At 37.5% G+C, this 12,685-nt stretch overlaps 2 protein-coding genes across 6 annotated transcripts in view; both read right to left on the bottom strand.

Annotated features, from left to right (window-relative positions):
* LOC145086955 (wall-associated receptor kinase-like 1) overlaps positions 1 to 12,685 on the bottom strand; it is a 261,585-nt gene that overhangs the window by 171,456 nt on the left and 77,444 nt on the right. The gene's annotated exons all lie outside the window — the stretch shown is intronic.
* Positions 3,694 to 9,725, bottom strand: LOC145086958 (wall-associated receptor kinase-like 8). Of its 4 annotated transcripts, none has more exons than XR_013700701.1 (3): positions 8,165 to 9,725; positions 4,691 to 6,267; positions 3,694 to 4,537 (listed from the first exon to the last, which is right to left on the bottom strand). XR_013700701.1 is itself a non-coding variant. In XM_079024835.1 (3 exons), the coding sequence occupies exons 1-2, from the start codon at positions 9,579 to 9,581 to the stop codon at positions 5,108 to 5,110; spliced, it is 2,577 nt and encodes an 858-aa protein (XP_078880961.1). In that variant the 5' UTR covers positions 9,582 to 9,725; the 3' UTR covers positions 3,694 to 4,537; positions 5,102 to 5,107. The 4 variants fall into 4 exon arrangements, 3 of the variants coding, with proteins under 3 accessions (XP_078880961.1, XP_078880962.1, XP_078880960.1); XM_079024835.1 differs by having other exon boundaries at positions 5,102 to 6,267; XM_079024836.1 differs by having other exon boundaries at positions 3,694 to 6,267; positions 8,165 to 9,025; positions 9,369 to 9,502.

The raw sequence follows: 12,685 nt of genomic DNA, 5'->3' as shown, positions 1-12,685 counted from the left end.
GAGCAGTGTTGATGCAGCGGGGGCATGTGATAGATTATGCCTCGAGACAGTTGAAGCCTCACGAGGCTAACTACCAGACACATGATTTGGAGTTATGGGTGGTGGTGTTCGCCCTCAAGATTTGGCGGCATTACCTCTATGGGGTCCGGTGTACTATCTACACGGACCAAAAGAGTTTGAGGTACCTCATGGACCAGTCGAATCTGAACATGAGGCAACGTCGGCGGTTAGACGTGGTAAAAGATTACGACTATGAGATCCTTTATCACCCAGGCAAGCCCAACATAGTGGCTGACGCCCTAAGCCGCAAGGCAGTGGTGGCTCCGATCCGAGATACTTTTCTGAGAATGACAGTGATCACTCCACTGCTAGAGCAGATTAGGGAGGCGCAGGTGGATGGCCTAAAGGAAGAGCGTCAGAAGTGCGAAAAGATAGTGGGCCGAGTAGCTTCGTTTGATTACGAAAGCCTGAACTATATCGAGAGACCTGTGGCGATTTTAGATCGCAAGGTGAAAGAGCTGAGGAACAAGAGAGTACAATTAGTGAAGGTGCAGTAGCAGCACCGGAAGGGTTCAGAGTGGACATGGGAGCCCGAGGAGGAGATAAGGGAGCACCACCCGGAGTTGTTTCTAGATTCAGCAGACTTCGTGGACAAAGTCTAAGTCAAGTGGGGAAGAAGTTTAACGCCCCATCCTTGGTACGAAAGTAATTCTCTAAATGTTCATTTTATCAGAGCTACTCGACGAGTTGGTAGCCCTAACTCGTCGAGTAGATGCGAGCTGGACCGTGAGGTTTAAATGGACTACTCGACGAGTCAGAAATGGACTCGGTGAGTAGGTCCATCAGGAGGAAACCCTAATCCTTCGGGTTTGCACCCTATTTAAGCAATATTATGAGTCTTCACCCAAGCCTCCATCACCTCCACAGTCCATTCTCGAAAGCCTAGCACCCATTGAGTGTCTTAAAGCCTTTCTAGCCATTTTTTTGTGTGATTTGAAGTTAGGAGAAGGAAGAGATCTCTTGGTGATTCAAGAAGAGGCAGGAGATCCAGAGTTGTTGCATTTCAGAGCTCTTGAAGGTATAAAGTATATACCTTGGCTTATTTTCACTTAGATCTCCATGAAAGCTTGTTTGTTGCCACTTTTGGGTCCTTTCCAAGCTAAATTCAGAGAGAGAGAGAGAGATTTTGGGACTATAAGGGCTTTAGATCTACGCACTCTTGAGCTCCAGAAGCTCAAAGTTGCCACCTTTATTCAGCGAAGATCCCATTCTATGCCCTAGACTCTCACTTCTAGCTTGTCTTGAGTGATCTAGCTTCATAGCATCATACATGCACGTAAAGTTAGAAACATTACGTGTTATTCTAGCCTTAGGAGTCCAGATCTGTGAATTTGAGGCAGTGGGATCACCTAGGATCAACTGTATAATATGAGCATGCAAGGGACTCGCCGAGTTGTTCTTGGAACTCGACGAGTCAGATCAATGTCCCCAAACCCTTCTTTGATTATGAGTGAAACCACTAAGTTAAGGAGATGACTCGGCGAGTTAGAAATGAGTGAGACTTGAAAGCAAAAGAACTCGACGAGTCCAAGGAGAGACTCGACGAGTAGAATCGAGATGTCCCGACGTCATGACCATTTGAACTCGACGAGTCGGTAAAGGGACTCGGCGAGTTGGGTTGACTGAGAGTTGACTTTGACCTTGGCGTTGACTTTGATCAGAAAGGTAAAATGGTCATTTTACCCTAAGAGGGATTATCATATTTTGATTAAGTGTTGTTATGGAATTATAGCCGGAGAGTCGCCGGAGCAGTAGAAAGGGAGCACTCACCTAGTTTTTCAGCAGTCAGCCGTACGAGGTGAGTTTCCTTCTAGTAGGAACGGGTCTACGGCCACAACGCCGAGCCGTTTAGATGATAGTAGTTCCGGACTTCGGTACAATGTTGGGGTGGTCCCAAGAAATAGTTATGAATGCTTGATGTCTTCGTGATTCATGCATGTTTACGTTATGTGTATATGTTCCGGACTCCGGTCCGATATCGGGCTAGCCCGATGCAGTATATGTGATTATGTTATATGTTTTTTGCTTATGCTATGTTCAGTTTATTCCAGACTTCGGTCCAATACCGGGCGGGGCCTGATGCAGTGGGCGGGGCCCAATGATTCTGGGCTTCGGTCCGATGTCGGGCAGGGCCTGATGCAGTGAGCGGGGCCCAATTTATGCCGGACTCCGGTCCGATGTCGGGCGGGGCCCGACACAATGGGCAAGGCCCGGTATTTGTTATATGTGTTATTGTATGGTATGGGGTAGTTTGGGGGAGCTCACTAAGCTTCGTGTTTACAGTTTCAGTTTTGTTTCAGGTACTTCAGCTAGCAAGGGAAAGGGCTCGGGATGATAGCATGGCTCACATGACAACTTTCTTAGCCTAGGAGTTTACTCTGATGTTTTATATGGGATTGTGTTACGATGACAAAATTTTCTGAGATTTTGAGATAGATGTTTTATGATCTTATACCATGGCGATGATATTTATGTTTGTTAAATGATTTTGAAAATGAAATTTTTGGGTTGTATTTTTGGTTGTGACAAGTTCCTTCCCCTCGCATTCCGACCGTCGCCGCAGCTGCCTGCTCCTTCCTCGTTATCGTCTTTGATCAAGGCAACAAAGGTACGTGATTTTTCTTCAGTCGAACCCCACCTCCAGCCACTTGCTTTCCTTCGACAGGGCCACCACTCCAACACCTTCCTCCACCAACGCCGTCGGTAAGCTTTTCTTCTCCGGCTTCGAAATTGATTTCCATCACACAACACATCTCTGGTGCCATCGTCGCCAAGAATTTGGAAATCTAAAAAACAAATTAATTTTTTTGGAGGTTTCTATATAAAATTCTCTAATAATAAAAAGGAAACAAAGAAACTTGAGCATAGAAAAAGAAATCGATGAAAGATAACAAATGCCCGTTAACAGCGCCAAGAAATTGGTGGCTGTCGAGACCAACAAATAAAAAACCCTAAAATACGACAACATACAAAAACGAATTATAGCAGCGGTAATAAGGATCAAATCCATATGGATTGGTTCAAATGAAATATATGCATTCGGTTTTTATAACATAAAATGAAGGGGGGGGGGGGGGGGGGGTTCTTGAAATATTAAATGCAATGAAACTAATTTATAAAAAAAATAACTAAATATAAATTCTATAAAAAACGTTCCAACATCAAGATGAATCGCATGTTCAAATATTTGAATAATCCTCATAATTTTGTGGTGCAATGGGTTTGATAGATCATAATTTGACTATAACAATCTAAGAAGCTTCAGATTACCTAGACTTTTCTTAGCTAATACAATGATTAGAGAAACTAATAATATATTTTCTTAGTTAAAGTCACGATTTCCATTAAACATATAATTAATAAAAATTAACTAGCATTAAGATTTAAAAGCCATCAAATCTAAGAGGAATCAAAAGGTTTTCACTACCATTTTAGAGAAAATATTTTTATTATTGTGTGAATTGAAAACAACACAAGAACCATTTGTTGCTTGTTAATTTGAAGATCTATTACGTAATTAAGAAATTAACCAATTTGAAGATCTATTACGTAGTCAAGAACCATTTGTTGCTTGTTAATTTGAAGATCTATTACGTAATCAAGAAATTAACCAACTGATTAAACATTCACATCTCTACAAAATGCTTTCATAGAATACCATAAAAAACATACAAAACTAGTCTATTGTTCTATAAATTCACCTAGCATTGAAATATAAAAACTAACTACAAAAAAATAATACTAACAATAAAAATGATAGAAATTATACTAATACCGATTTTGAAACGAAGATGACGCAGCTTCATGATATCATCACTTTTGTTGTTCCAAAAACTCCATCTATAATCCAAGTGGGAAGGCTAGAGATTTCGGGGGCGGGGACGGGGGAACAGAAAATTTTCGGGGGTAGTAGCAGGGGATGCAATCCTCGCCCTGTTTTCCCCGTTGACATCCGCACACCAAAGAGGCGCCACACCCTCCTCTTACCTTTCTTTCTATTTTAATGTTGGGATTTTTTCTACTCCACACAAGACAGGCCCAATTAAATTGCTTCAGGGCTCCTGGAAAATACACTTGAGCTTTTGATATTGGGCTATTTAAAATCAAAAAATAGGATGCCAAAAGCTTTATGTTTTGGGTTGCCAGCTGCCAAAGCTAAAGCTGGCAGCTTCCTGCTTTGATGTTCATGATGCCAAAAATCATATCAAAACTTGTTCAAATCCGCTCGTTTTTAGTGAGGTCGAAGATTGATGAGTTGGGAAGACGTCCGTAAAATTTCAGCTCAATCGGACAACGTTTTCCTCTCCGTCTAATCACTTGAATAAAGTCGTGCAATGCTGTTGAAATCCAAAAATTAATTTATATCGTTTTGATTTTCTTTTCGCTCACGGACTTTGCTATGAGACTTCAATCGTGGTTGCAAGGTATTCGATGTGGCTTTAAAGATTCTCCAAAATACCATCTTTCTCGTACAAATCTACACAAAAATAGCTTAAACGAATAAAAATATTCAAAACAATAAATCTAACGATCTAATGCAGAAATAATATTAAAAATACTAAAACTAAAAAGAAAACGAATTCTAAAATATATACAAAAAAACCAAACTATCATCTCCATGTACACCTACCGAAGTGATAACATGCCCCAAAGACACAACTTGGGATTGACCTGAATGTGTTCTAAATGTTTCTTTGCCACATCTGATAGGTTTTACCCTGATCCCAAATAAAGGTTGGAAAACATAGTTACTCCAAACGATTCCTCTAAAAGTTCGTCACTATTGGGTATCAGGTGCTTGTCGGCCATTGTAATTTTGTTTAAAGTTTGTAGGGTTATAACTAAAATGGTGCTGCACTCATGATGTTTTCTTCAACAATTCAGACAAATTTTCAGATATACTAAAATGTTTATGTATACACATAGGGGAGAAAGAGGAAACAAGGGTTTCCTATAAAATACTCTTTCACATACAACTTATTTATAAACAAATGATGATATTGAAATAAACTAAGAAATAATTAAGAATTCTTAGGTTTACCAAAATTCATCTACAAAGGTCATTGAATGTGAATGATGTTGATGTTGACCCGCTATATATTTGTGGTAATTCCTCACTATTCTTTACATGTCCAAAACTAGTTTGAATCGTAAATGGCACATGTGATAATCTCATGCCTTCTAACTCGATAGAAACTTCTTTCATTGTTGGCCTATTTTTCCCATTCAAATTCAAGCATCGCAATGCCAAATTAGCTATGGCTAACAACTCACTCATTGAACCCTCCTTAACAACCATTGCATCCAAAATAGATAAAACACGACCTTCTTCCACGGCTTCCATAAAATATGCAACTAAACTTCTATGTTCCCCAAATTTAGTCAAGGATATTGGTTTTTCTCTTGTCAAGAGTTCAAGCAAAACAACTCCAAAACTATATACATCACTTTTTTCAGTAAATTGACTTGATTGGAAGTACTCTGGATCCAAGTAACCAAAGGTCCCTTTGACTAATGTAGTTAAGTGAGTCTGTTCTAATGACACAAACCGTGAAGTTCCAAAGTCAGAAACTTTTGCTCTATACTTTTCATCCAAAAGTATGTTAGTAGTCTTAATGTCTCTATGGTATATTGGAGTGGAGGTTGATGAATGTAAGTAAGAAAGTGCTCCTGCAACCTCTGTGGCGATTTGTAATCTCATGTTTAAAGAGATTGAGAACTCGTTAGTTTCATCTTGAATAAAGTCATACAAGGTACCATTCGAGATGAACTCGGAGACAAGTAGTGGGACCTCGGTTTCTAGGCAACATCCCAATAGTTTAACGACATTTCGATGATTGACTTGTGAAAGAATGACCACTTCATTAATAAATTGTTCTAGTTGGCTTTCATCAACCACCTTTGATTTCTTGATTGCTACGATCCTTCCATCGGATAACATGCCTTTATACACTGTACCTTGACCTCCTCGACCAAGAATTCTATTCTCATTAAAATTATCAGTGGCCTTTGATAATTCGTTGGATGTAAAAAGTATGGTTTTGTCAACTAAACCAATATCAGTTGCTTGTTGTTGTTTAAGAAGTATACCACCATTGCGTTTAAAGTACCTTTTAGTCTTCATCTTGGCTTTAGTTTTCCTATTTATTGTGTATAATACATAAACGATCACCATTAGGAGAAGTGACCCCATGCTTATACTAACACCTGAAACGAGGAAAATATAATACAAATAATTAATATTACACAACTCCGCCATAAACATGATCAGCTTTCGCAAGACTATTATTGATCCATAACTATTGAAGTGCAACTAAATCATAGTCTTTATTAAGTAACAGAAAGATACTTATATATATATATATATATATATATATATATATATATATATATATATATATATATATATATATATATATATATATATTTGTGTTTGTGAATGTTAATTATTAAAAACAAAACTTATAAGAAGAGATTTAAATATAGATTTTTATTAAGTCAAAATAGATAAGTTTGTAAGAATTCGAAGTAGCTATTATGAATACCCTTAGGCTTTTGAACAAAAAAATTACATAATTTTAAAATAGATTGAAAAGAAATTTTATGAAAATCTAAACATAAAAATATAATATAATAAACACTTGAAACTTAAATATGTTTATTATCGTTGTCAGACCAAAATAATATAATAAACACTTGAAACTTAACATATCAAGTTATGAAAGGTATTTCTTTTTCAATAAATTTAAAAGAAGTCAAGAAACATGTATCTAACTTAATAAATAAAGATCTTTTTTGCCACATGTATTGTTCTCATTGCATTTGACACATTTTATTTTCTAAGTTTTTTTTATTTAACATTTTTTCCACTTGTTATTTTTATTGTTTTTTTTTCTATTTTATTAAATTCTACATAATATTCATAATATAATAATAAATATATATATCAATTTCATTAATATAACTTTCATTTTAATTTCTGAATTACCAAATGAATCCGATTATTTTATTTGTTTATTTATTTAAATTATTTGTTTAAATTTAAAAGTGAAATAAAAAAGTTAAAAATAACAAATTAAACATTACATTTCAATAATTCAATATATTTTTTTCCTTATCAATTCAAACTTCCTAAATTTTTAGATCTTCATATGTTTTTTTAAAATAAACTCTTGTACTACATAGGTTTTATAATTACTGTTTAAATAAAAATAGAAAAGAACCTACGTATACAGTTGCATACCAAGTAGAAAGTATTATTTTTATAGTTTTTAGTTGCATACCAAGTAGAAAGTATTATTTTTATAGTTTTTAGGCGAATTAACTTTGGTTAAGTAGTTGAATGAGTCATTGGTGACCCAAGTGGAAGACAAGGGAGAAATGCTTCCAATAATGGATAGATTTCTTTTTTTACATAGCAATATGATTTAAATTTGAATAAAAAAAAGTTTTAAGTTGATGCCCCCAACCCTTGTAGACGATTTTTATATTTGGGGATTTTATATTTGATTGGAATTAGTTTTCCTATGTGGTGTAACTGAACTCATACGTACCACACGTTCTCAACGAGTCGATAGCGTGAACAGTCCAAGAGAGGGACCATGTTTCTCGATTTTTATATTTGAGAAATCAAACCCAACAAAATAAAAAAAAAAATAAAAAAAATAATAAAAAAGGAGGTTGAAATGAAATTCAAAGAAAGCTGCTAAACAAAAGTCGCTGTTTCAAGAAAAAAGTGTGAACACAAGAATAAAAGTTTGGGTGAAATTACATGAAGTTGCAGCTGTTTGTAGTATCAATATTCAAATGAGAAATTAAATACCAATATTCAAATAGATGAAATACGTTGTGGGAAAGTATGCATTAAGAAAAGACAAAAACACAAGCACTAGCTTGTCAGTTTAACTAAAAGTCTATTTCACTTGCCGAGTTTTCCATACAAAATTTACCAACAAACAGAAGTATCAAAATTTCGAATAGGATGTCATAAATTTAAATAAGTCAGCTTCTCTAATCGAATTTAGAAAAATTATAGAAATTAAACAGCAGAACATAGGGTATGTATTAATGTATATATGGATGGCAAGTTTAGAGAATAACTTACCTTCAATAACACCAGTATGTGATTCTGTATTCCTTCTTTCACGATATATACACCTCCTGCTCCAGCCCCCACCTTCGGTATAATTTTGTTGACAAAACCCCCCATAACGTCGACACCAATCACATGCTGCTATTAATAACCCAGGATCCAACCACCACCCAAGTGTCACCGGAACAAATTGTTGTGACATTCTTCCTTCAAGGAAAGACTTCATATCCACCATAAAGGCTGACCCACAACTCTTATTTCCAGTCTGCCTTTTCAAACCTGTTACATCGTAGGTAAACGACTGGAGATAATCAGGAATCATAGTTTGGCAACAACCGATGCCAAAGCAATTGTTCTTTTCAATAACAATGTCATTGCCACAAGTTGTCGAACAACCACTAACAACACTCCCATTATACATAATAGCAGCACTACCACACCCCTCAACCACAAGTATGTTGTAAGATCCGGAAAATCGGAAGGGACTTCCATTTAGGTTAAGGCTGTTGTTATAAACTAGATTTTCACATTCAGAAAACATTGGAACATTAACAGTGAGTGTTTCATTTTCCAAACTAAAACCCAAAACCTCTAAATTGTTGAATGCGGATAAGTAAGGTGTCGAGGAGTTGCAATCAACATTGAACCAATCACTCTCTGAACAACTTCTTTCAATCCCAAAAGGGTAAGGAATCGAGACATCCCCACATGTCTCGTTGCATCTTATTGAATTTTCATCGAATGTTTCATTCCATGAAAGTGAGATAGGAGCGAAATTGTCGTTAAATTGGCTCGAAAATTCTCTTGCATAATCTGCTGCCACCAAGAAAGCAGACCCACTGCACGTTCCATCTCTATCTTGCTTTTCCATCCCTGTTAGGTTTAAGGTAAACGAGTGGAGATCATGAGGAATTGTAGTTTGGCAACAACCGATGCCAAAGCAGTTGTTTGTGTCACTATCAGTGACAATAACAGTGTTAGTGGTTGTTCCACAAGTTGTGGAACAACCACCAACAACAGTGCCATTCTCCATGATGGCGGCACTGCCGCACCCATTAACAATAAGTATGTTATTGGATGCGGAAAATAGGAAGGGGCTATTGCCATAGCTGGTGTTTAGAATAAGATGGCTATACTGGACTGGATTCTGGCAATCAACACTAATTAATGAGATATTAACAGTGACAGTTGCCAAGTTTATATCCAATACCAATACCTGTACGTTGTTGAGTGCAGATAGATACGGTGTGGAGGAATTACAGTTGATTGTGTACCATTCGTTGGCAGAACATTCTGGTCCAATCCCGAATGGATATGTAATCTGGACATCCCCACAGGCTGTATCACAACGTGGCTTGGTGAGCTGAGCTTCAATTGATGATGTTAACAAAGTTAAGATCAGTAATTGCAAAACTTTGAACGGCTTCATCTTGACAACAAGGATTGAAGGGCGGATGGATATAAGAATCAAAACAAAGTGAATTTGTAATTTTCTATGCTCAAAATCTGCGGCCTCGTTTGATTATTATTTTAATGGATATATTTCATTCATGATTGAACTTGAGTCAACGGGATGCAACTTTAATTTTGCGCCTTTAATTCATCCAGCACAAGTGGGCTAGATATTATAATGTATGGGTTTTAAAATACTATAATTCATGATTGAACTAGAGTAAACGGATGGATATTATAATGTATAATGTATAAGTTTTAAAATACTATAACAAACAAATACATACACAGAATTAAATGCTCTTTTTCAAACCAATAAGAGCAAAATAAAATTGATTTTTTGGTTAATCAAACACAAGAAATGTAAATGGCCAATTTAAATGAATAGGGTAAATTACATCATTGGTTCCTCTTAGAATATGTCAAAATGCACGTTTAGTTCATATTTTTAAAATTTAACTCATATTGTTCCTCGTTTGGTTTCAACTTGCACGCTTCATCCCTCAAAGACGATATTTTTACGAACTTAGTATGTTTCAGAATTGAAATGATGATAATGCCCTTATGTTTTTATTTTATAATTAATTTAATGTTTTTACCCTTATTATTATTATTATAATTTTTTTTAAAAGAAAAATTAAGCCCCTTCACTTTCCCCACACTTTTAATCGGAAATAAACACATAGATTCGATGAGAGGAAAAATAAAGACCCAAATCGCCGGCCACCACCATCGTCTCCACCTTCGACGAACCTTTCTCTCCATCTATCACAATCTCCAGCCAATTCCCTCAGCCCGAAAAGAGGATATAAATGTCATATCGATGCCTCTTCTCGGATTCTAATCTTCGATCTGCTTCTTTAACAGAAGAAGGTTAGGGGATTTTCGATTTTGTTGTAATTGTTGTTTTTTCGATGTCTTGCTTAGATGAAATAGACTCATCATAGTGACTCTGGTGATCCCCTCTCCGTATGGACCAAGACTCTTGGTAGTCCCCTCTCCATCTTCGTCGCACCTATCACCTTTCTTTGAATCCAAACCATTGATGGAGATGTTGTTGAAAAAAAAGAGTAAAGTCCAGATCAATGGCATCGTAGAGGGGGAGAGCTGGTTTCCGATGGGTTCTACATAGAGATGGAGACGTTGCCGCCGCGTAGGGTTTTGAGCCGCCACCTAGGGTTTATGATCGAGCTCCACCATCTGGGGAGGATCAGTAACATAAGGAATAAAGTCTGAAAGATGAAGGGGTTGTTGTCGGAGGTCTGATTCTTTACGTTTGTTGGTGGTCAACATCATTGATATGAGGTTCTTCGATAGCAGCGAGATTTGGGATGACCACTAATGCGTTTGATTTTGAATCCTCTTTCTTATACTGCAACACGTGGGTTTCTATTTACAGGTTTATAGTTTATTTTCAGGTTTATAGTTTATTTTCAGGTTTAGGGTTTAGTTACATTTGATTTCAGCATCTTGTTTATTAAATTTAGGGGGTCATAGGATTTTGGGAAGGAAAAATGTGGGATGTGTTCAATGGTGGTCGGACATAAGGCATACCTCCCAAAATAGGTGATGGGGGAGAAATAGGAGTGAAAAGTGGCGGTTTCTGGTGGTGATAGGTGGTGGTTGACGGTGGTCATAAGTGGTGATAGGTGGTGGTAGCTGAAGTTAAGAAAAAAACTGGGAAGAAATTTGACATCTAATCAATAGTGGTGATTGTAACACCCAAAAAAAATTCAAACCAATTTAAACTTTTTATACATATCAAGTTCATCAAAAACATTACAACTTCGTTTTCAAAACATTAGTTATCAGAGTTTTTCCCAGAAACATAAATATAATAGGAGGAGCTATACGATCACGCCTTCGCCTTACCGCGATCCTCTGATGTACCTGAAACAATAAACTGAAACTGTAAGCCCGAAAGCTTAGTGAGTTACCCCCAAAATACCGATACACATACAGTTCACATAGCAATATCAACATTAGCATATCATATCAATAAAATAGAAAAGCACATAACGGGTCCTCATCTCTACAGACTGGAATACCCCTCGGCCCACAGTGTGAGTGTGGAATGCCTGCCGAGCCCTCAGCTCACATCTGGTTTGCTACCAAGCCCTCAGTACGATTCTGTAATGCCTTCCGGGCCCTCAGCTCATATCTGGAATGCTCCCGAGTCCTCAGTATAAGTCTGGAATGCCTACCGGGCCCTCAGCTCATATCTGGAATACTCTAGGGTTTGTTGGCTACCGGATGGAGCAGTACAACCTCAACCCAACCCACATAACATATAATCATAACTACTGGGCTTGCAATAATCATATAACATTACAGGTAGTCCTACAGGTCTACCTAACTGGCATAACCACTAGCATGCAACATTAACTCATACTCAACATTTAACACTACTAGGATAACATATCCAACGGGCTGGCCTTAGTGACTTGGACCCCTTTAGTATAGTGATGATAACTCACCTCGAAGATGTCAGCTCGGTAAATAATCAAAGCTCTCCGATCACTTGTCAAAGACTCCACCAACTATTATCATAATATGACATGCTCATAAGTCCTTCACCTTATAAGGTGCTCCATAAACCACTAGTCAACCCCTGGTCATAGTCAAAGTCCTTAATCAGGGTCAACAGTCCATGTTGACCTTAACTCGCCGAGTACACTTGGATACTCGCCGAGTTCTCTGAAGCACATCCCAACTCGCCGAGTCATCGGAGTGACTCGTCGAGTTCCTTTGAATCGTCGATTAATCCTTAAGGTCACTCGTCGAGTTACCTTCTTGAACTCGACGGGCATAGACGCAAATGTGTCCTAGTTAAAACTCATCCGACTCGCCGAGTTGTTCTTCAACTCGTCGAGTCTCAGGGCAATCTTCATCGGACTCGCCGAGTTGTTCTTCCAACTCGTCGAGTTCACGACCATCTTCAAGTGACTCGCCGAGTCAACTGTGCGACTCGCTGAGTTCATTTAGTCATTTTATCATGCAGACGACTTTTAAGCCATGGTAAGGCCCCAAATCGCAGATCCAACCTCCTTAAGCCTGCTTATCACGTAAAGTTACAAACTT

Source organism: Lactuca serriola, chromosome 2, assembly GCF_051521515.1.
Source record: "Lactuca serriola cultivar US96UC23 chromosome 2, Lser_US96UC23_V15, whole genome shotgun sequence".
Classification (NCBI taxonomy): domain Eukaryota; kingdom Viridiplantae; phylum Streptophyta; class Magnoliopsida; order Asterales; family Asteraceae; genus Lactuca; species Lactuca serriola.
Note: the sequence above shows the minus strand (reverse complement) of the source record. Positions and strands in the feature narration are given on the sequence as shown.

Bases quoted from the DNA above. Each gene is read 5' to 3' on its own strand.
- LOC145086958 (XM_079024834.1), bottom strand. From the start codon at position 9,581: ATGAAGCCGTTCAAAGTTTTGCAATTACTGATCTTAACTTTGTTAACA. The intron at 6,268-8,164 runs GTAAGTTATTCT...TCCTCGTTTCAG, and splicing joins ACATACTGGTGTTATTGAAG to GTGTTAGTATAAGCATGGGG.